The sequence below is a fragment of the Rhinoderma darwinii genome, chromosome 3 (assembly GCF_050947455.1).
Source record: "Rhinoderma darwinii isolate aRhiDar2 chromosome 3, aRhiDar2.hap1, whole genome shotgun sequence".
Lineage (NCBI taxonomy): Eukaryota > Metazoa > Chordata > Amphibia > Anura > Rhinodermatidae > Rhinoderma > Rhinoderma darwinii.
Genome location: NC_134689.1, coordinates 10,720,449 through 10,742,175, shown reverse-complemented (window position 1 = coordinate 10,742,175; position 21,727 = coordinate 10,720,449). Strand labels below are relative to the sequence as shown.

The 21,727-nt window shown below is 45.2% G+C and overlaps 1 protein-coding gene and 1 long non-coding RNA gene across 2 annotated transcripts in view; one reads left to right on the top strand and one right to left on the bottom strand.

Moving 5' to 3' along the window:
* Window positions 1–21,666, bottom strand: part of LOC142748690 (uncharacterized) — a 62,380-nt gene extending 40,714 nt beyond the window's left edge. Inside the window, exon 1 of the long non-coding RNA XR_012882286.1 lies at window positions 21,558–21,666. This is a non-coding gene — a long non-coding RNA (uncharacterized LOC142748690). The remainder of the gene's footprint in view (window positions 1–21,557) is intronic.
* LOC142748689 (E3 ubiquitin/ISG15 ligase TRIM25-like) lies at window positions 7,621–9,240 on the top strand. The gene has a single exon (XM_075855872.1). It carries the CDS (start codon window positions 7,639–7,641, stop codon window positions 9,238–9,240), a length of 1,602 nt encoding a protein of 533 aa, XP_075711987.1. The 5' UTR covers window positions 7,621–7,638.
* Window positions 21,667–21,727: the final 61 nt, after the last annotated feature.

The following is a 21,727-nucleotide window of genomic DNA, read 5'->3' as shown; positions in this document are numbered from 1 at the left end:
TTAGTAACCCCAATGTGCCTAAAGCGAGGCGCATGGTGATGATGTGAGGTGTAAAGTGAAATGTGGATTATGTAAAGTGAGGCGCAAAAGGGTTACGAATGTGAGGCACAAGGGATTACCAAATTAAAAACCCCATGTACCTCACATTAGTAATCCCATGTACGTTACTGATGTAATGCACATGGGGGCATAACTCTCAACTTTAAAGTATTGCAAAGAGGGACGACCGCTGTGGCGTGGCAAATTGTATCCCTTTTAAGCCACACCTCTAATCCCACTCAATCTCCGCCCATACACATCCGCTTGAGTCCACACAGTATAATGCCCCCATAGCTGCCTCCACACTGTATAATATCCCCATAGCTGCCCCACACAGTATAATGCCCCCATAGCTGCCTCCATACAGTATAATGCCCACACAGATGCCCCTATACAGTATAATGCCCCCATATAGTATAATGCCCCCCAGCTGCCCCATACAGCATAATGCCCCCATAGCTGCCACTATACACTATAATGCACTTATAGCTCCCACCACACACTATGCCTCCTTAGCTGCCACCATACACTATAATGCCCCCACAGCTTCCTCATATAGTAGAATGCTCCTGTAGCCTCCCCATACAGTATAATGCCCCATAGCTGCCCAATACAATATAATACCCCCATAGCTGCCCCCATGCAGTATAATACCCCTCTAGCTTCCACCATACAGTATATTGCCCCATAGCTGGCCCCATACAGTATAATACACAATCTGCCCTGTGCTAGTCACTACACTGGACCGCTACCCCAACCTCTCTACAATGTGCCAGTCACTAAACTTGACCGTTACACCAATCTCTCCACCCTTTGCCAGTCACTGCACTGGATGCCCATTTACTTTAGAATTCAATTTAAACTGATCTCTCACCCACAAATCTCTCCACGATGCTGCACCTCCTTACATCTCCTTCAACCCCGTCTACCACCTTACCCGTGCTCTACGTTTTGTCAACGATCTAAAAGACTAACATCCTCCCAATTCTAACCCCCACATTTCTTGTGCTGCACCAGTTTTCTGGAATGCACTACCCAGATTAATTCCCATCAACAGTTTTACGAGTGTCCGAAATTCACATCTTATTCACATACCATAATCCTTAAAATGACTCCTATCCTTTTGATGCAATAATTTCTCAATACCAGACCCCATCATTCAACAGTTTACCCCATGCTCCTTGCACTTCATATCTGCACATATACAGATACCGGCTGGTGACTGGTTCAGTCTTGTGTACTACCCTATTTTGTATAAAAGATGTCGGACTGCTCAAGACTCCTTTTAGTACTCCTTACCTTAATGTTTGGACAGAAAATACATTGCATTTGTTAATAAATCCTAAATATAACAATCAAAACACAATACAATGCCATAGGTCTAACATCCGTAGATGTTATGAATTATTTTTACTTCTCTTTACGTTTCTATCCATATCTGTTGGTTATTAATCCAAATAGTAGACAAGGACCATTTAGCTTCACGATAAGTGAGTGTTATGAAGTCCCTTACACTGAATAATCTACTATTTATACTGAAAATAGGTGACAATTGTAATTTTTTTCCCCCAAATACAGGTAACATGATTACACTGTGATAGCCTTGAAAAACAACACAAAAAATGTCAGCAATAGATCAAAATCTTCTTCAAAAATATTTCTTTAACAGTGTTTATCAATATCTCCCCTCGGACTGACTTTGTAGATTCATTAATTTGTGTTTTTCCATTTTTTACTCTCAATATTTGCTTGAAATTTCCTAAATCTGCTGGGATCTGGTTCTGCCTGCTAATATAATTTGTATCTATATTTCAAAACCATAACCCATGGGGGCCCCAGCATTTTTTTTTTGCCAGTTTCAGTTCCACCAGGTATAGATTGCTCTGAGAATCATCCCCCAATATTTTTCTATAAAAGGGTCCTAACTGTCTTACGGTTTCTCTGCCAATTTTCAATGTTTTTGGAATTTTTTGTCCAATTGATTTTTTATATATTATCATCTAGGTCAGAATACTTGAGATCTTGAAGTCGTTTTTCCCTTTTTAAAACCGGTATTTCCCTATTTTATTCTACTCTGTGGTTAGTACTCTGCTTTTTGCTATCTATCGGAGTTTAAAGGGGTTTCCCCATGAGATACATTTATGATATATCCACAGGATATGTCATAAATGTCAGATAGATGCGGGTCCCACCTCTGGGACCCACACCTATGTCTAAACCGGGGCCCCCTAACCCCGTTCTGCCGCTGTGTTGCAGTTGAATTCAGACCATAAAAAAAGATTACATGGTCGGGAGTTACGAAAACAGCGTAGCTCGCATGCTACGCTGCTTCCATAACTGCCATTCACTACTATGGGAGTTACGGAAACACCGTTGTTCAGCGAGCTACGCGGTTTTCGTAACTCCCGACCATATAACCAGGAAGGGGCCGGAAGGCAGCGAGAACAGACAAATGTAGAACAAGGTTGAGGGGGCTTCGTTCTAGAGATTGGTGCAGGTCCCAGAGGTGGGACCCGCATCTATCTGACATTTATGATATATCCTGGGGACAGGTCATAAATGTCTCTGATGGGAAAATCCCTTTAAGGTCCTTTTAAACAGGGCCGATGATCGGTGGTACGAAATGCACGTGTCGTCTGATTGCATCTTCCATGCGGTCCTAAAAATCATAGTTGTCGGCAGCACATCTCCCCGTGTAAACAGAGGATGTGCTGCCAACAATGATGCAAAATGATCACTCGTTCCCATACAGCTCAATGATTTCTCCATGTAAATGGAACAAAAACTACCACCGAATGACGTGCTACATCGTCGATTGTTGCTCGTTTACCGACATCTATCTGCGGCCCTTAATTTCACCAGCAGTCATCGCCATACATTGTTTTATATAATTTAACACAATCAGGGGAAGGGGTGGAATCAACCACTGAAACTCCAGAATTTATAGAACCGCTTACTTAAAGCAAAAAGAGAAGTGCGCTCACTCTTATTACGAGGAATCTTAGAAACCTTTATCTCAAAGTTCCTTCCTCATTTATTCCATGTTTTCACTGGTACCAAACCATGTTTGTCTCTCATTCTTGCGTGTGGGCTGGTTCCCAGTATCTACGAGACTGCTACTGTCAACACTTTCACCCCATTGTGCCCAAGTGTCTCTCTTCCCAGAGCCCACAGACCCAGATCCTAGAACTGGTTGTCTGTCCTTATCAGCTTAAATGGTGAGTGGGACTTAACTCAGGGGCGGATATATAGCCTATGCAGCCGGTTTGGCTGCACAGATGCCCGTAGGGGGTGGGAGCCCGCTTAGACAGAGGGGGGGGGCCCCATTCACTCCCTGTGCATTTTCAGCAACTCACAGATCGGGCCCCCTTCCTTCACATGTGTTATTGATCCATCAATAACATATGTTAAGGAAGTGGGCCCGATCTGTGAGTTGCCGACAGGGAATTTGGGGGGGCAAACTGGTCAATTTCAGAAGCCCTCTACCTGCGGCTACTACGGGGCCCGAGGCATGAGGGGGCCCGCGCTACCCAGCCAATACAATTTATGGGCCGGGCAGCATAGGCCCCCTCAGGACTGGTGGCGTCTCTAGCATCAGAGGGGGCCCCGGTTCTAGCGACAACCACATTTACTTGTATCTGCGTCCTCACGTTGCTGGGAAGACTCCCTGCGCAGGCCGGTGTGATGACGTCACTTCATCACACTGGTCTGCGCAAGCGTTTGGGGGGGGGACGGGACTGTGTGGCAATATACAGGGGGGATAGCGGTGTGGCACTTTTTACAAGGGAGGGGCTCTGTATAGCACTATATACAAGGGAGGGGGGCTGTGTGGCAATATATACAAGGGGAGGGCATTGTGGCACTACAAACAAGGGGGGATTGTGTGGCACCATATACAATGGGGGGGCTGTGTGGCACTGTGCACAAGGGGGGCTGTGTGGCACTATATACAAGGGGGGCTGTGTGGCACAATCAGTGTTAGGGTATGTGCACACGATAACGACCATTACGTCTGAAATTACGGAGCGGTTTTCAGGAGAAAACAGCTCCTGCATTTCAGACGTAATTGCTCGTACTCGCGTTTTGCGAGGTGTCAATTACGGGCGTAATTTGGAGCTGTTCTTCATTGAATTCAATGAAAAACGGCTCAAATTACGTCCCAAGGAGTGTCCTGCACTTCTTTGACAAGGCAGTCATTTTACGCGTCGTCTTTTGACAGCGACGCGTAAAATGACAGGTCGTCCGCAAACCCATTCAAATGAATGGGCAGATGTTTGCCGACGTATTGGAACCGTATTTTCAGACGTAAATCGAGGCATAAAACGCCTCGTTTACGTCTGAAAATAGGTCGTGTGAACCCAGCCTTAGGGTTCTTCTTGCTCTGCCCCCTGAGGGTATGTTCACACGATGAGAGGCATTTACGTGTGAAAAGACAGACTGTTAACAGCTGAGACGCTCGTAAATCTTGAGCTGTGCTTCATTGAGTTCAATGAAGAACAGCTCAAATTACGTGGCAAAGAAGTGCCCTGCACTTCTTTGCCGAGGCAGTCCATTTACGCGTGTTCGTTTGACAGCTGTCAAACGACGACGCGTAAATTACAGGTCGTCTGCACAATACGTCGGCAAACCCATTCAAATGAATGGGCAGATGTTTGCCGACGTATTGGAGCCCTATTTTCAGACGTAAAACGAGGCATTATACGCCTCGTTTACGTCTGAAAATAGGTCGTGTGAACCCAGCCTGAGCCTGCCAGAGCTTTTACTGTGTGGTGTGTGTGCTGAGCGTCGTGAAGGGGACTCACTGAAAATAAAAAGAACTAGGAGGGAGTGGTTGCTGCCCTGTCTGTAGAAAATGTTTGGAGTGGAGCTCAGTGGACAGTAAGGGTATGTTCACACACAAACTCAAAAACGTCTGAAAATACAGAGCCGTTTTAAAGGGAAAACAGCTCCTGATTTTCAGACGCTTTTTAAGCCACTCACGATTTTCGCTGCGTTTTTTATGGCTGTTTTTGGAGCGGTTTTCTATAGAGTCTATGAAAAACGGCTCCAAAAACGTCCCAAGAAGTGACTTACACGTTTTTTGCGTCCGTTTTTTTACGTGGCTGTTTTTCAAAACGGTCACGTAAAAAAACGGCCCGTCGGAAAAAAAGAATGCAATTTTTCCCCTTTGAAATCAATGGGCAGATGTTTGGAGGCGTTCTGCTTCCCAGTTTTCGGGTGTTTACAGCCCGAAAATAGGCTGTGTGAACATAGCCTTAAAGGGGTTTGCTCTTCTTTAACATTTATGGCATATCCACAGGATGCGGGTCCCAGCTCTGGGACCTGCGCCTATCTCTAGAACGGGGGCCCCCTAAACCCCGTTCTGCCTTTCTCGGCTGCTTCCCCGCCACTTTCTGATTAGATGGTCGGGAGTTAGGGGGGATTCACACGAGCGTGATTTGGCAGCGTGTAGGCCGCGTGGTTTTCGCGCGGCACGCAATGCCCTATAGAAGTCTATGGGGCAGTACACACAGTCCGTGTATTTTGCGCGTTTGTTCGCTGCGCAAAATACGCGACAGGTTCAATAACTCTGCGTATTTCACGCAGAAAACCAGGCAGGTCGCACGGAAGCTCTTCCGTGCGAACCGACTGAAACAGCGCACGAGCTGTCAAAAGGATGAATGGAAACAGAAAAGCACCACGTGCTTTTCTGTTTCCAAGCATCCAAACGGAGTGTCTTTGCGAGGAGCGAACCCCGACAACCAAAGCTAACTTCACCGGGTCCGCGAAAAAATTTCCGGTCCGCGACGTCGGGAGACATTCACTGTGCATGGTGCTGAAAGAGTTAAACTGTTTCAGCACCATGGACAGTGACTTGCGATCCCAAAATACATGAACCTGTAAAAAAAAACGAAGTTCTAACTTACCGATTACTCCTGTTTCCTTCCTGCAGTCCGACCTCCCGGGATGACACTTCAGTTCAAGTGACAGCTCCAGCCAATCACAGGCCAAGCACAGGCTGCAGCCAATCACAGGCTGCAGTGGTCACTTGGACTGCCGTGTCATCCAGGGAGGTGGGGCCCGATGTCAAGAGAGGCGCGTCACCAAGGACGCGTCACCAAGGCAACGGCCGGGAAGTTCTCGGTAAGTAGGAACTTTATATTTTTTTTTTACAGGTTTTTCGCTGTTGTGTTCGGCATTCACTGTCGAGGGTGCTGAAAGATTTAGCTCTTTCAGCACCTTGGACAGTGACGGGCGTCGACAAGCCTCATCTCTATGATGCCGGCTGTGTGAAAATCACGCAGCCGCGCATCAGACACGCATGACACACGCAGCTGTCAAATGGTCTTTGCGCTCGCAAAACGCAGCGTTGTTTGCGCGCGCAAAAACGCAACGTTCGTGTGAATCTGCCCTTACAAAAACAGAAAAGCTGATTGATAAGTCCTTACTTGAAAGTCCTGCTTGATAAGTGACAGTGCAATGAGCAAGATTAAGTCATTATAAGTTAGTTACATGAGTGCTTTGTGTTATACTCAGTTGTTAAATATGGAAATTATTTGCAGTATTTATGTTTGTTACTTGTGTTCTAAACTAGTAAAGTGTGAAATATAGATTTGTATAGTTTAATATGCGCACGGGCGTGGTTAGGTTATGGGGGACCCACGCACATTTTTTGCACAGGGGCCCTCTGCAGTCTGTGTCCGCCTCAGACTTAACTTGATGGGGCATCCACCATTTGGAACAACTTCTCAATAATGAGATGGAAAGCACAAGTAACAAAATTAAGTCTCAAAGCCAGAACCTCCTCAAACCTTCCCCACATGACTTAATCTAAGCAGGGAAATAATTCTGGGAGCGAAAACAGCATCATGGATATCGAAGACGACTTACAGCACGCCATACCAGTAGGAAAGGGAGAGCAATAGTAGAAGTATAAAAGGCTGCTCCGTACTGTGGCTATTGTGTCTCCCAGTCCTCCTACCTGGTCCTTTTGGCTGGTGTTCAGATGGCTTTCTGATCCAATTCACGGCACCATAAATGTTAAGTCATTTTCTTATCAAAAAGCTGCAGCATAAGATTGTTCAAAAAAAAAGACACCAGATACAGGTTCAGTTTCTGATCTAAAGTTTATTGTTTCTATTTGACATTTTAAACAATTGAATAGGCATAGGGAATAAATATTAGTAACCACACTCGACGCCAAGGTGCATTCCTTAAAACATCATAACCTTCGTAATATCCAATAATATTTCACTTGTATAAGTGTAAAATACATATTTGTGAATGATTCAGCAATTCTCATAATTTTCAGAATGTATTTTCCCGTGAACCTCTACTTTGGTGAATTTATCTGCTTATCTCTAATAAAAAATATATATTTTTTAATACCAATACATTTCTATAGAATTTTTCAAAAAGTGATGAACAAGTTTCTCAGCACGATACTTTAGATTTTTTTGTTAAAGTGGTAAACTTCTTGAATACCAGTGTTTTTCTTTTTTACTATTAAACAAACTGGAATTTTACTTTAAGAAACTTTACTGTAATGCATAAGTAACAACCCGACTGTTTATATGTGACCACTAGTAGTTTAGCTCCTTCCTTATTCCTCTGTCAGTCATGGCATCTGCTGATCTGAGAGAAGAGCTGCTCTGCTACATCTGTCTGACCACTTATACAGATCCTGTTATACTGAGATGTGGACACAACTTCTGCCGGGTCTGTATTGATCGTGTGCTGGATACACAGGACGAGTCTGGACTTTATTCCTGTCCTGAATGCAGAGAAGAATTTCAGGATCGTCCTGCACTGATGAGGAACTTCCCCCTGCATAAAATAATAGGGAATTTAATGCTCAGTCCACCAACACAGACTGAAACCAAGATGTGCTGCACTTACTGTGTGGACTTTCCTGTACCTGCTGTTAAGTCCTGTCTGCACTGTGAAGCTTCTCTGTGTGATAAACACCTGAGAGTTCACAGCAAGGCAGCAGAACACGTCTTATCTGAACCCAGCACTTCCTTGGAGAACAAGAAATGTTCTGTCCATAAGAAGATCCTGGAATATTACTGCACCGAGGACGCGGTTTGTATCTGTGTGTCCTGCAGTTTGGCCGGAGAACACTGTGGACACCGGGTGGAGATGCTGGATGAGGCCTCTGAGAAGAAGAAGAAAAAACTGAGAAATGTTCTGCAGAAACTGATCAAAAAGAGAGAGGAGACTGAGAAAAGAGTCCAGAGTCTGGAGGAGCGCTGGAGAAAAGATCAAGAAATAGCAGCTGGGGAAGTCGAGAGAGTCACTGCCCTGTTTACAGACCTCAGGAGACGGCTGGACGACCTGGAGAAGAGAGTCCTGAGTGAGATCTCCAGGCAAAAAGAGCAGATGTCACTCTCACTCTCTGCTCTGATCCAGAAGCTGGAAATAAAGAAGGACGAGCTGTCCGGGAAGATGAGACACATTGAGGAGCTGTGTAACATGACTGATCCACTGACTTTTTTACAAGAACCAGACACAGGTGACTTGTGTGATCCTGAGGAAGGGGGAGGGGATGAGGACACGGGGAGACATGATAAACAGCTCCGTGATGTAGATGATCTGGATGTGGCTGTGATCTCAGACACATTATGTGACATAATAACAGGTATAAGGAGTGGGATCTATGTGGCGGTTCCTGCAGACATATTACTGGATATAAACACAGCCGCTAATAATATCCATATATCAGATGACCAGAAAACGGCAACCTGTTCACAAGTGAAGGAGAATCGTCCAGAAACAGCAGAGAGATTTCAGTATAATCAGGTGATAAGTGGCAAGAGATTTTCGTCAGGGCGACATTACTGGGATGTGGATAGTAGTGAATCAGGGGGGTGGAGGGTGGGGATGTGTTATCCCAGTATAGACAGGAGAGGAGATCAGTCATACATTGGAGATAATAACAAATCCTGGACTTTGAGGAGGAGGGTGATGATGATGAGGAGGAGGTATAATAATCAGTATTTAGTGATGCATGACAGTAAAGAGATTCAGTTACCTCACCAGATCTCTGGTGCTAGTGTCAGGATATGTCTGGATTATGAGGCTGGGCAGCTGTCCTTTTATGAGCTGTGTGACCCCATCAGACACTTATACACCTTCACTGCCACCTTCACCGAGCCCCTTCATGCTGCATTATGTGTGGGTAACGGTTGTATAAAGATATTAGGGGGGAGCAGTAACTAGTAGAAACCATCATAACCTAAGAAATCCGGCCAGAGACTGGTGACCGAAACTCGAATCTGAATGGTGGATTATACAGCCCATGGGATGAATGAGAAGGCAGACTACAGGTTATGATTTCTAAATGGCAGCAGTCCCTATGACTAGATCCCATGGGTGGGATGATTTGCTGTGCAGGTACCTGGGGATTACTCTCTAGTTGCTGCTATATACTGTAGATGATATACTGCTGCCAATGTGTAATCCCTGTGTCTCCTGGTGAATAATCCTTGCATGTGTCATAGCTCTTTTTCCCAGCGCCGTCCCGGCTACTAAACCTCTATGCTTGGAAGTAGCTTTGTTTCAGCCTGTTTTAACCCCTTAATGCATAGTGTATGTCATCGGTGGGATGTAATTACCGCACAAGAATGTCACGATGAACACACGCCAAAAAAAAAGCAATGTCTGAATTGCTGCTTTTATGTATTCAGTCATTAAAAAAAGAAAATGTATATCCATTAAATGCTGCCATATATATACCTGAAAGTAATGGATAAAGAACGTATCTCTGATTCCGCAAAAACAACAAGTGACCGAATGGCAGGAGGAAAAAACAAAAAATTCCCTTTTCTCTTAGGGATTAACTTTATATAACATTCCACATACATAAATATCATTGTGCACACCCGTCCATAGTGTCAGCCGTACCTGTGTGCAGCGCCAGTCCCTGAGATCTTCCCTTAAGGACACATTCCTGACAGTTGGCATACATGGTTTGTAGAGTAGGTCTGGAGAAGTGAATGGTGAACCCCATATTTATATATAGCTTCTCCGCGGTCAGACCCGGTGTACGCTGTAGAGGAATTATTCTGAATTGTAGAATGTCGACCAGGAGACAAGTCAATAATTTGGCAACGTTTGCGCCCAAATTTTGGCAACCATCTTAACCTGACTGTATATTACCAAATCCAAAACTACAAAACCAACCCACATTGAACCCTGCCAATCAATGGGAGGCAGAAAAAACCTACGCTGTGTTTTTTGCACGTGGTCCTTGCATTAGCTTCAATGGCCGCAAAATTTCTGAAGCAGATTTTTTCTGCCTGCAAAAAACTATGTAAGGCTATGTTCACACTGCGTTTTTTGACGCGGAAACCGCGCCGCAAAACTCGTCAAAAACGGTCCGCAAATGCTTCCCATTGATTTCAACGGGAGGCGGAGGCGTCTTTTTCCCGCGAGAGGTAAAACCGTCTCGCGGGAGAAAGAAGGGACATGCTATTATCTCCGGCCATTTACGCCTCTGACCTCCCATTGATATCAAGGCGAAAAACGCCACGAAAATCGGCGTGCAGGGAGTGGAAAATCTTCCTCAAACTTCCAAACGGAATTTTGAGGCAGGAATTCCGCCTGCAAAAAACTCTGTGTGAACATAGCCTAAACAGGGCCCTATAATCCAGCACTTGTTTCCGGCTCATAAGACAGATCAGTGAAGTGACAGTCGAAGATTTTGGATTAGCATTTTAATTTTGCTTGAGCCTCTCTATCCTTACAAGAACAATTTAGATATCGTTTTCAATAACCAAATCCAATAATTTGAGAATTTGATACATCTGATAATACAGAATCCTGTTCTATTCATGTTGGAATAAAGGAATTTTACTATACATATTTTTTTGATCTTCAGCATTTGGGAGATTTAGGTACATTTTCATTTGTCTTTTTATTATTATTATTATTATTATTATTATGATAATGACCCAATCATATGAAATTTGCCTTATTTCTTTGCATGCTTGTATAATTTTTGGGGACACCAGATCTATTGTGTATGTAACTGCTGGACATTTTAAGGGGTTAATAATAATCTATGTATAATTACTGATGATGCCTGTATATTTATGTTGTTATTTTTGATTCAATGTTACAGTTTGTATGTTCCCCATTATACACTGATCATATAACATTCTCAGGAGGATTTCCGATTTCCAGCCTTGTGGCGGAGTGCATCTTGAGTGCACAGACGGATTGTGCCCAACTGAGCATACACATATATATATAGTTCGGAGCCAACATTCAAAAGTGAGTTCCGTATGCTAGAGATAGGTTGTGATAGCGGTTGTGACCAATTATGGGACGATCAAAGGCTTAAGCCATCACATGGGATGAAACGTCATCCCAGGAGGGCGGGCTGCAGGACGTCAGAGGGACGCGTTGTCACGATAACAGAATTTGGCCTTTGATACCGATACTTCGTGTAGTATTGCGATACTCGATACTTTACCAACAATAATAAAAAAGTTCTTCCATTTTCTGATGTGAGGCGCGTGGTGTGATGAATTTTGAACCTCCATGTGCCTCACATTAATAGTAATTACCCCATCATGTTTCTCAGTCATAATAGACAACATTGGGTTAATGTGTGAGGTACATGATGGGGTTAATCACTATTAATGTGAGGCACATGGAGGTTCACAATTCATAATACCTCGTGCCCCACATTAATAAGTGAAAGAAATCAGCTTTTATATTTATTTTTTACAGCGTACACATCATAAAGGACACTATGAGTTTGGTTGTGCAGGTTATTATGGCCACGACGATACCGAATGTGTATATATTTTATGTATTGAGACTTTTATTTTAATGTTTAATTTTAAAAAATGTGTATGTGTATTTTTACTTTTTTTTAATTTATTTAACATGACTATTTTTTTTAACTTTTCTATTTTTAAACTTTGGTGTACTGTACATACCTATATACTGATAGTACACAGGCAGTTGTTAGGACATACCCAGGTGTGCCCTAACAACAGGAAATATGGTAGGACAGCCCTGGGTTCCTTCAAGTTACTCTGGGCCGTCTGTAATTCCCTGTGACGCAATCCAAGGAGCATCCCCCTTATTTTCCCCTTTAAGGCAGGAACACACACAACGTATTCAGTGCGGATACACTGCGTCAAACTTCGCAACGTACCCGCCCTGAACACCGCAGGGAATTCCGTCTGGAAAATGGCACCACATTGTGGTGCGTTTTCCCGGCGGAATTTCCTCTGCGAAGTAGCGCCAGAAAAATAAAAAAAAACCTGTTCATACTTACCTACTCCCTCTTCTCGGCGCGTAGTCTGGCCTCCTGGGATGATGTTGCAGGCCATGTGACGATGCAGCCTGTGATTTTTTTTATTTTTTATTACTTGCTTTTTTTGTGGCACAGTCGCTGTGATTTTGCCGCAAATATCGCAACACACACTGCTTTGTTGTGGTTTTAAGCACACCATTGAATTCAATGGGAAAACCCACAACAGAAGAGTAGCGTGTCCGCAGAATTCACATGTTGCAATTGAAGTAACCGCACCACAGGTCAATTTATGTGCGTTTTATTTGGTGGAAATTTACCAGTGTGGTGACGAAAATTGTTGAAATCTCACCTACACTGCTGCTACTGTAATACTCTGCAGATTTTCCGCAATTAATCCATTGCGGAAAATCTGCAGTGTTTACGCTGTGTGTTCCTACCCTTAATGTTGCGGTCTGCTTTGATCGCAGCATTAGAGGGAATAACGACGGAGATCAGAGGTTTCTGTGTAATGCAGCCATTGCCCGGCACCTGACAAGTGCACTGAAGACAGAATATGGGGGTGTTTTGCAGTGCGCCCGCCATGCTCTGTCCTCAGTGGCAGCCGCATCACATCATGCTGACACCATGCGCTCACTTGTCAGGAGCGGGGCAATGGCTGTATTACACAGTGGGGCTGCAAAGCTTAGTATCGAAATACATAAATTAACGGTATTGAACCATTTGAGGGTGCACGGTATCGAAATATTATTTATTTATTTTTACGTGCCGTTTTCTGAAGCAGACATTCTGGATGAAAAACTGCACCACAATTTGGTGCGGATTTTCGGCCGGAACGCTCTGCGGGGACCAGGGTGGATATGCTGTGTACTTTTACACAGCGTAACCACCGTGTGTGAACATAGCCTCACAGTGACCTACAAAAGTCTAGGGAGTGGTATAAAAAGTTGGCTGTGCACCTAACACAAATCCCACATTATGATCCCTGAGACGAGAGTCTGCAAAGAGAGAAGAATCTGTAGAGAGAGCCATGGAGACTGACAGGATAACACAGCTACAGAAGAACTGCTGCAACGGTTTCTAATGTGTGGCAGGTCGGGTTGCCACCCAGTCCATAATTCACCGACCCAACTACTATTCACACCGGGAGGCATCTGCCAATAAAGGTTTTTCACCATATACACAAAGTCAGTAGATCTGAGTCGTCTGGGAGCCAGCAAACCAAGTGTTAACAATGTGCGGCTCATGGTGTTAACGAAGACCAATCAGAGTGTAGGCCGGATTCACACGAGAGGGTTTGGTCCGTGACATACGGTCAATATGTCGGCCGCATTTTCCGTACCAAACACACTGCAGGGAGCCGGACTCCTAGCATCATCGTTATCTATGACGATAGGTGTCCCTTCCTTTCCGCGGTACTGTCCTGTACTGAAAACATGATTACAGTACAGGAGAGTTTTCGTGCAGCGAGGCAGTGACACCTACCGTCATAGGTAACTATGATGCTAGGAGCCCGGCTCCCTGCAGTGTGTTCGAACTGGGAAATGCGGCCGACATACGAACCGTATATCACGGACCAAACACGCTCGTGTGTGGGAGGCCTAATTTTCACTTCAAGGAGAACAACTATTGGATGGCTTTGAGGCTTAGGCCTCGTGCACACTGCCATCACCGTTTTTCACGGATCAGTGTGCTTCCCGTGTGTACTCCGTGTATACTTCCGTGTTTCAGTTTCCGATAGGAATCTGTTCCCATTCACACTATGCACCCGATATTTTGAGCGCCGCACATGGTACTCACAATATAGATTATTAATGTTTCATTAAAAAAACCTGCAATAAAAAAAAAAGTTACTACTTACCCAGAACTCCCTGCTTCTTCCTCAAGTCCGACCTCCTGAGAGGACGTTTCAGACCATGTGACCGCTGCAGCGGTCACATGGACTGCCGCGTCATCCAGGGAGGTTGGACTGGATGTCAGAAGAGGGACGCGTCACCAAGACAACGGCCGGGGTATGTATGAACTTATTTTTCTTTCTATCGCTGCGTTCCAGCACTGATCAGCAGCCTCTTCTCTCCATCAGTGCTAATAGAGAGAAGGGGCTGCCGATTAGTACAGTGCAATATCGGTCTCTATATGTACCTCTGCTCGCCCGGCCATTGCTAGGCAACAGCTCCGTCACACACGGATGCCTTCCATGTGCCTTCAGTTTTTTTGACTGACTTTTGTCGGAACGGAACGGGATCATCAAATAGTGTGCATGGCCTCATTGAAATTAATGGGTCAGGGTGCTAGCCGTCAAAGGGCTAGCACCATGAAGGAAAAAACGGAAGTGGGTACGAGGCCTTAATTGACTACGGTTGGCAGAGTTTTGCTGCTCCCGTGAAAACGAAGGCTGGGTTCACACAACCTATTTTCAGGCGTAATAGAGGCGTTTTACGCCTCAAATTACGCCTTAAAACACGGCTCCAATACGTCGGCAAACATCTGCCCATTCATTTCAATGGGTTTCCGATGTACTGTGCAGACGACCTGTCATTTTACGCGTCGCTGTCAAAAGACGGCGCGTAAAATAACAGCCTCGTCAAAGAAGTTCTCCTGAAAACAGCGCCGTAATTTCAGACGTAAATGCAGTTATCGGGTATTCTCCTCAGGAACGACGCGTTCGATGTAGTGACAGGTTATCAGTACAGCACATGTCTACTATATGTTTACTGACAGAATATATCCTCCATTAACCCTTCCCTGACAGAATATATCCTCCATTACTGACAAAATATATTCCTCTATAATCATTTACTGACAGAATATATCCCTTCGTACACATTTAGGGCTTGTTTACACGAACGTGTATTACGTCCCTGCAACGCGCGTGATTTTCACACGTGTTGTACGGACCTATGTTAGTCTATGGGGCAGTGCAGACAGTCCGTGAGTTTTGCGCAGCGAAAAACTCACAACATGTCCTATATTTGTGCGTTGTTCGCGCATCACTCACCCATTTAAGTCAATGAAAACCACGTAATTCGCGCAACAGCTGTGAAAAGGATGAATGAAAACAGAAAAGCACCACGTGCTTTCGGTTTACAAACATCCAAACGGAGTGTCATAATTTACTGACAGAATATATTCCTTATTAACCCTTTCCTGACATGATATATCCGCCATTACTCATTTACTGACAGAATATAGCCCTTATTACTCATTTACTGACGGAACATATTCCTTATTAACCCTTTCCTGACAGAATATATCCTCCATTACTCATTTACTGACACAATATATCCCTTATTACTCATTTACTGACAGAATATATTCCTCTATAATCATTTACTGACAGAATATATCTTTCATTAACCTTTTCCTGGCAGAAATTTGTCTCCATTAACCCTCAGTTGACAATATATGCTTCAATACCTATTTACTAAAAGCCTCTTTTCTCTATTAATAATTTACTGACTGACTTTATCGTCTATTAACCCTTTTCTGACAATATATTTTCTATTAAGCCTTTACTAACAAAGCGTGGTCCCGCCCCCAAACACTAATTGTTACCCATGGTGGGGTTTATTTACACATGGTGTTTTTTCTTTTTTGCAGGACTTGTAAATTCACCGGCACTTGTAGCGCAGCGGCACCTGTAAATACACCCTGAAGCTGGCCGGTATTTTTGGAGAGAAAAGGTGGCAACACTACGTCCATGTGTGTGGTGTCTGTGTGTATGTACTCACCCTTGTGTGTGGTGTCTGTGTGTATGTACTAGTCCATATATGTTGTGAGTGTGTGTATGTACTCGTCCATATACGTTGTGAGTGTGTGTATGTACTCGTCCCTGTGTGTCGTGACTGTGTGTGTATATATTTGTGCACGTGTTCCACATTGTTTTTCTGAGCCCCAAATTCTAACGTTGTGGCGATTGACCTTCCCACTCAGGTGAAAGGTCGCCTCATCGAGGAATACAAGCCTGTCAGCGAATTTGTCCTCTTCCAATTGGCTCTGCAAGTCACTTGAAAGGTCACTGTGTTTCGGTTGGTCGTCTGGTTTCAGTTCCTGAAGAAGCTTACAATGCAGATACTCCATACCGTGGTTTGTGGCACCTGTAGTTCCATACTAGTCAGCCTGGTCCACTCTCTAGGACTACGCTCGTACATGGCTCGAATCCTGTTCACGGTCTCTTCCGAAGTCTTTGGGCGGACCCGAATTCACCAATGACAAACACCCAGCTGCTTTGAACGGCCTTACCCAACGTGAAATGCAGTTTCTATGCGGAGCACATTTACCAAGTTTCGCTGCACTGTCACAACAGACCCCGTTCTTGCAAATTCCGAATCGTAAAAAGCTTTTTCTTGCTTCGATGTCGCCGTCTTATGTCACTCTTTGTAAGCACATTTTAAATTTGTTCCTTGAAAATAAAAACTGTGCCGATTGGTTTCTATGGGCACTAGGCCAATTTTGCTTTGATTTTCAGTCACTGGCCATTTACCACTGATGTTAGGGCCTTTACTTTTGTACCATCCTCATAGGGGCAGCAATATTAATAGACTGCTGCACTGGTATTTTATATTTAGGGCAGCTTTATACTTCAGAGCCTTGTGGCTGGCATTGTATTTAAGGTCCCCAAATAGGACAGCCACAGAGCCTGCAAATACAGTGGAAGCCACGGTGCCCCCAAAAATGTAGACAGTCACAGAACCCCCAAATACTGTGACAGCGACACTGCCCCCAAAATTATGATAACCATAGTGCCCCCAAATCTAGTGCCAGTAAAAGTGCCCTCGAAATATAGTGAGCATCACAGTGCTCCGAAATATAATAATAGCGCCCCAACACTCCCCGTATAAGGGACTGTCCACATCTGTGTTTGGCTTTCCGTTGTTCTGTACCGTCAGAGGAGCTGAACAATGAATATACCGGAAGCACATTTTCGTTGTACGATGGACACCACCTGCGACTTACCGTCTGTAACGGGGGATCCTAACGGAGCCTGCAACGCAGATGTGAACAGGCCGTAACTCACATACGTGTCCTACTGGGTGAAACATGTCTTCTCTAAGGGTATGTGCACACACACTATTTACGTCCGTAATTGACGGACGTATTTCGGCCGCAAGTACCGGACCGAACTCAGTGCAGGGAGCCGGGCTCCTAGCATCATAGTTATGTACGATGCTAGGAGTCCCTGCCTCGCTGCAGGACAACTGTCCCGTACTGAAAACATGATTACAGTACAGGACAGTTGTCCTGCAGCGAGGCAGGGACTCCTAGCGTCGTACATAACTATGATGCTAGGAGCCCGGCTCCCTGCACTGTGTTCGGTCCGGTACTTGCGGCCGAAATACGTCCGTAAATTACGGACGTAATTAGTGTGTGTGCACATACCCTTATAGTGATACTTTCCCCTTGTCAGAGACTCCTTATGGGTGATGCTGCCACCTGCTGGCTGTACTTGTTATATCTTTTTTTTATTTTATTTACTATAGAACAAGTAAAAGGTTAACAAAAAAACCTGCGGGACTAGAAAAGGAAGCAGCACAGGCTGGCAGGAAACTCACCCACCTGGCGAACCCTGGAGAAAAAGAAGAATGAATCAGGAAATTATATCTATTCCTCCACCGTAAACACCAGTCACACACACAGACAGACTGCTACCTGCTAACCGGGTCGTGTGAGAGTAGTAAAACCTGGCTGTTCTCTAAGGGTATGTGCACACACACTAATTACGTCCGTAATTGAGGGACGTATTTCGGCCGCAAGTACCGGACCGAACACAGTGCAGGGAGCCGGGCTCCTAGCATCATACTTATGTACGATGCTAGGAGTCCCTGCCTCTCTGCAGGACAACTGTCCCGTACTGTAATCGTGTTTTCAGTACGGGACAGTAGTTCCACGGAGAGGCAGGGACTCCTAGCATCGTACATAAGTATGATGCTAGGAGCCCGGCTCCCTGCACTGAGTTCGGTCCACTACTTGCGGCCGAAATACGTCCGTCAATTACGGACGTAATTAGTGTGTGTGCACATACCCTTAGATGCAGCGCCACTCTTTTCCATTGGCTGTGTCTGTTATTGCAGCTCAGTCCCATTTAATCCACTGTCCTATCAGCCCACAGCTCCACCGCCTGCTCCTTCAGATCTAGAGCTTTCTTCCGTCTCCCATGATGTGATGTCTGGGCATGATCAGTACATTCTGTCAAATGACCGTACAGATCTGTCAGATGACTCCACATTGGAATCAGCGCCAAAAAACAGCCGATATAGCCCCCAATGATTTATATTGGAGGCAGAGAGGTTTTTTTTTCTGGGCGGCTTTTGGCAGTTCGCAGAAACAAAAAAAAGCGGCATTTCCTATCTTGCCACGGTTTCCCAGTGAAATCAATGGGAAGCAGAAAAAACCTGCGTGTTCCTGTGACTATTTTTCGCAGCGTTTTTTTTACACAAAAAAAACGCTCAAAACGAGCACCGTGGGTTTTTCTGCCTTCCATTGGTTTCAATGGGAGGTCAGAGGCGGCAAGAAAGTACATGCCGTTTTTTTTTGCTTGCATTAGTTTCAATGGCCATGGGCGAAAAATGGCACAAAAAAAAAATGTGGAAACATACATGCGTTCCTGAAGGAATTCGGAGGCAGATTTTTTTTTTCTGCCTGCAAAAAGCTCTATGTGAACAGGGTCTTACAGCCAGGGCTGCTTCTAGCTTTTCTGCTGCCTGAGGTAAAAATGTAAATGGAGTCTTCCTAGACCTTGATTGAAATCCCCGTTGCCATGGGTAAAAGGGGCGATTTATTAGAGTTGCAAAACGGGATGATTATTTGCTTTCGGGCCAAGGGTGGCGGCATTTCTCACACAGCGCAGTTTGTGACCTGTTCGCGTGCTGTGGTGAAAGTGTATAGTGAGAGGACAAATGGCACCATTGGGAATATTCTATGCTAACAAAGGTTCATCGGAAAAAAAGGCTTCAATTTGCCCGTCAGTATTGGAATTGGACCACCGATGATTGGCACAGGTTGCCTTCTCCGATGAATCACGTTTTCTGCTTCATGGAACGGATGTTGGCGTGTCGGGCGAGAAACATCAGAGAACAAACACCCGGCAACCATTGCTGGAAGAGCACAAGCTGGTGGCGGCAGCGTTATGGTCTGGGGTATTTTTTCATGGCGTTCTCTGGGCCACTCATCCATGTGGAAGGCTCTGAACCGATTTGGGTATGAATCCATCATTGCGATCACCTCCACCCATCCATGCTGATTGTCTTCCCTGGGGCAGATGGAATCTTCCAGCAAGACAATGCGACATTTCACACGGCTAGAAATGTCCGACAGTGGTTGGAAGAGCCCGACCAAGACTTCCAAATACTTCCCGGCCCCCTAATTCTCCAGACTGGAACCCAATTGAGCATCTGTGGGACCACCTGGATCGTCTTGTTCGCTCTATGGACCCTCCCTCCAGCAAATGTGGGATGTTCTGCAGTCAGCACGGCTCCAGATACCGGAGACCCCCGACCAGCCCCTTATTGAGTCACCTCCAGCCCGTCTACTGCTGTCCGTGCTGCATACGGCGGTTACTCTGGATATCAGACGGTTGTCATAATAATGAGACTCGACTGTGTATACAGCACCAGAACAAAGCTCAGTACATAAATACAATATCTTGAACAAGCTCAGTAAAATATGGTCACACACGATGCCCCCTGAAAATAGTGCCACATAGAATGCTCCCTGTAGATTGTGCCCCCTAAAACAGATAAACCTACTCACCTATTCCCACGCTGTCAAACCAGGGATGCAGGCCTGGCCTCTTTTAGCAAGGCCTGCTCCCGAGAATCCATGCAGGTGCATCCTGCATCACAGAAAAAACACTGAATCGTGGGGCAGGGAGCTGATGGTTCCCTTGCTCCGGCAGAACCGGTCAGACTGTTGCTATTGTATCTGCATCCAGTGCAGGGGAAGACGCAGATGTCAACTGGCACAGCAGGGGAATTGCCCTGCCACGCCATATCCCCCCTTGGCGAGTCCCGCAGCAAAATCCACCGCAGAATTATTCCTACTGTCAGCAGGAAGATTCCTCCTCCCATTCACTTCAATGTGAGGTTTGGGCAGAATCCACTTGAAGATCGGACAGGACGGTTCCTTTGTCTGCTAGCAAAAAAAAAAAAAGAAGCGTCCGACTCCCATTGAAATGAAGGGGAGGCACAATTTTGCGACGGAGCCCATGGCGTTCTACGCCGCAAAAATTCCACTGTGTGAATAGGGCCTGAGGGTATGTTCACACGCAGTGTTTTCAGGCGTATTTCGAGGGGTAAACGCCTGAAAAAAAAGAGTAGCTAAATGGCTACAAACATCAGCGTTTTTTTTACGCCGTTTTAAAAAACGGTGCATAAAAAGGAGCATGTCAATTTTTGGAGACGTTTTTCATTGTGTCAATAATGTCTAGAAAAAACGCCTCAAAAACCATTTTCAGCTTCAAAAACGGTTGAAAATCAGAGGCTGTTTTCTCTGAAAACAGCTCCGTAATTTTCAGTTGTTTTTGACTAAGGGTATGTGCACACACACTAATTACGTCCGTGATTGACAGACGTATTTCGGCCGCAAGTCCCGGACCGAACACAAGGCAGGGAGCCGGGCTCCTAGCATCATACTTATGTACGATGCTAGGAGTCCCTGCCTCGCTGCAGGACAACTGTCCCGTACTGAAAACATGATTACAGTACGTGACAGTGGTCCTGCAGCGAGGCAGGGACTCCTAGCATCGTACATAAGTATGATGCTAGGAGCCTGGCTCCCTGCACTGTGTTCGGTCCGGGACTTGCGGCCGAAATACGTCCGTCAATCACGGACGTAATTAGTGTGTGTGCACATACCCTTAGTGTGTGAACATACCCTCAGGGTATGTTCACACGGCTTATTATCGGACGTTTTTCGGGCAGTAAACGGCCTAAAAATAGGGAGCAGACCGGCTCCAAACATCTGCCCATTGATTTCCAAGGAGCCGTTTTTTTATGCGGCCGTTTTAAAAAACAGGCGCGTAAAGAAACGGCCGCGAAAAAGAAGTGCAAGTCCCTTCTTCAGCCGTTTCTGGAGCCGTATTTCATAGACTCTATAGAAAAACAGCTCCAAAAACGGCCGTTAAAAACGCGACTTTGATTAAAAAACGTCTGAAAATCAGGAGCGGTTTCACCAGCTCTGTATTTTCAGACGTTTTGTTTACTGAGCGTGTGAACATAGGCTAAAGGATATATACCAGCCATGGGTACCCCTCTTACACGATCAGATTTACCTCAGACATCTCGTGCTAGTGTAGGATCAGCTTCTACCTCACATATTATCAGCAGAGGAATGTAGTCACAATGTCCGCCTCCTGGATCTGCTCCTGATTACCTCACAGTGTGTGTGTTTCTGAGGGGAAAGTGTGTGCATGACACCTCTGGCCATTAGCAGGTACTGCAA

Coding starts and splice junctions, on each gene's coding strand:
- LOC142748689 (XM_075855872.1), top strand. CDS start 7,639: ATGGCATCTGCTGATCTGAGAGAAGAGCTGCTCTGCTACATCTGTCTG.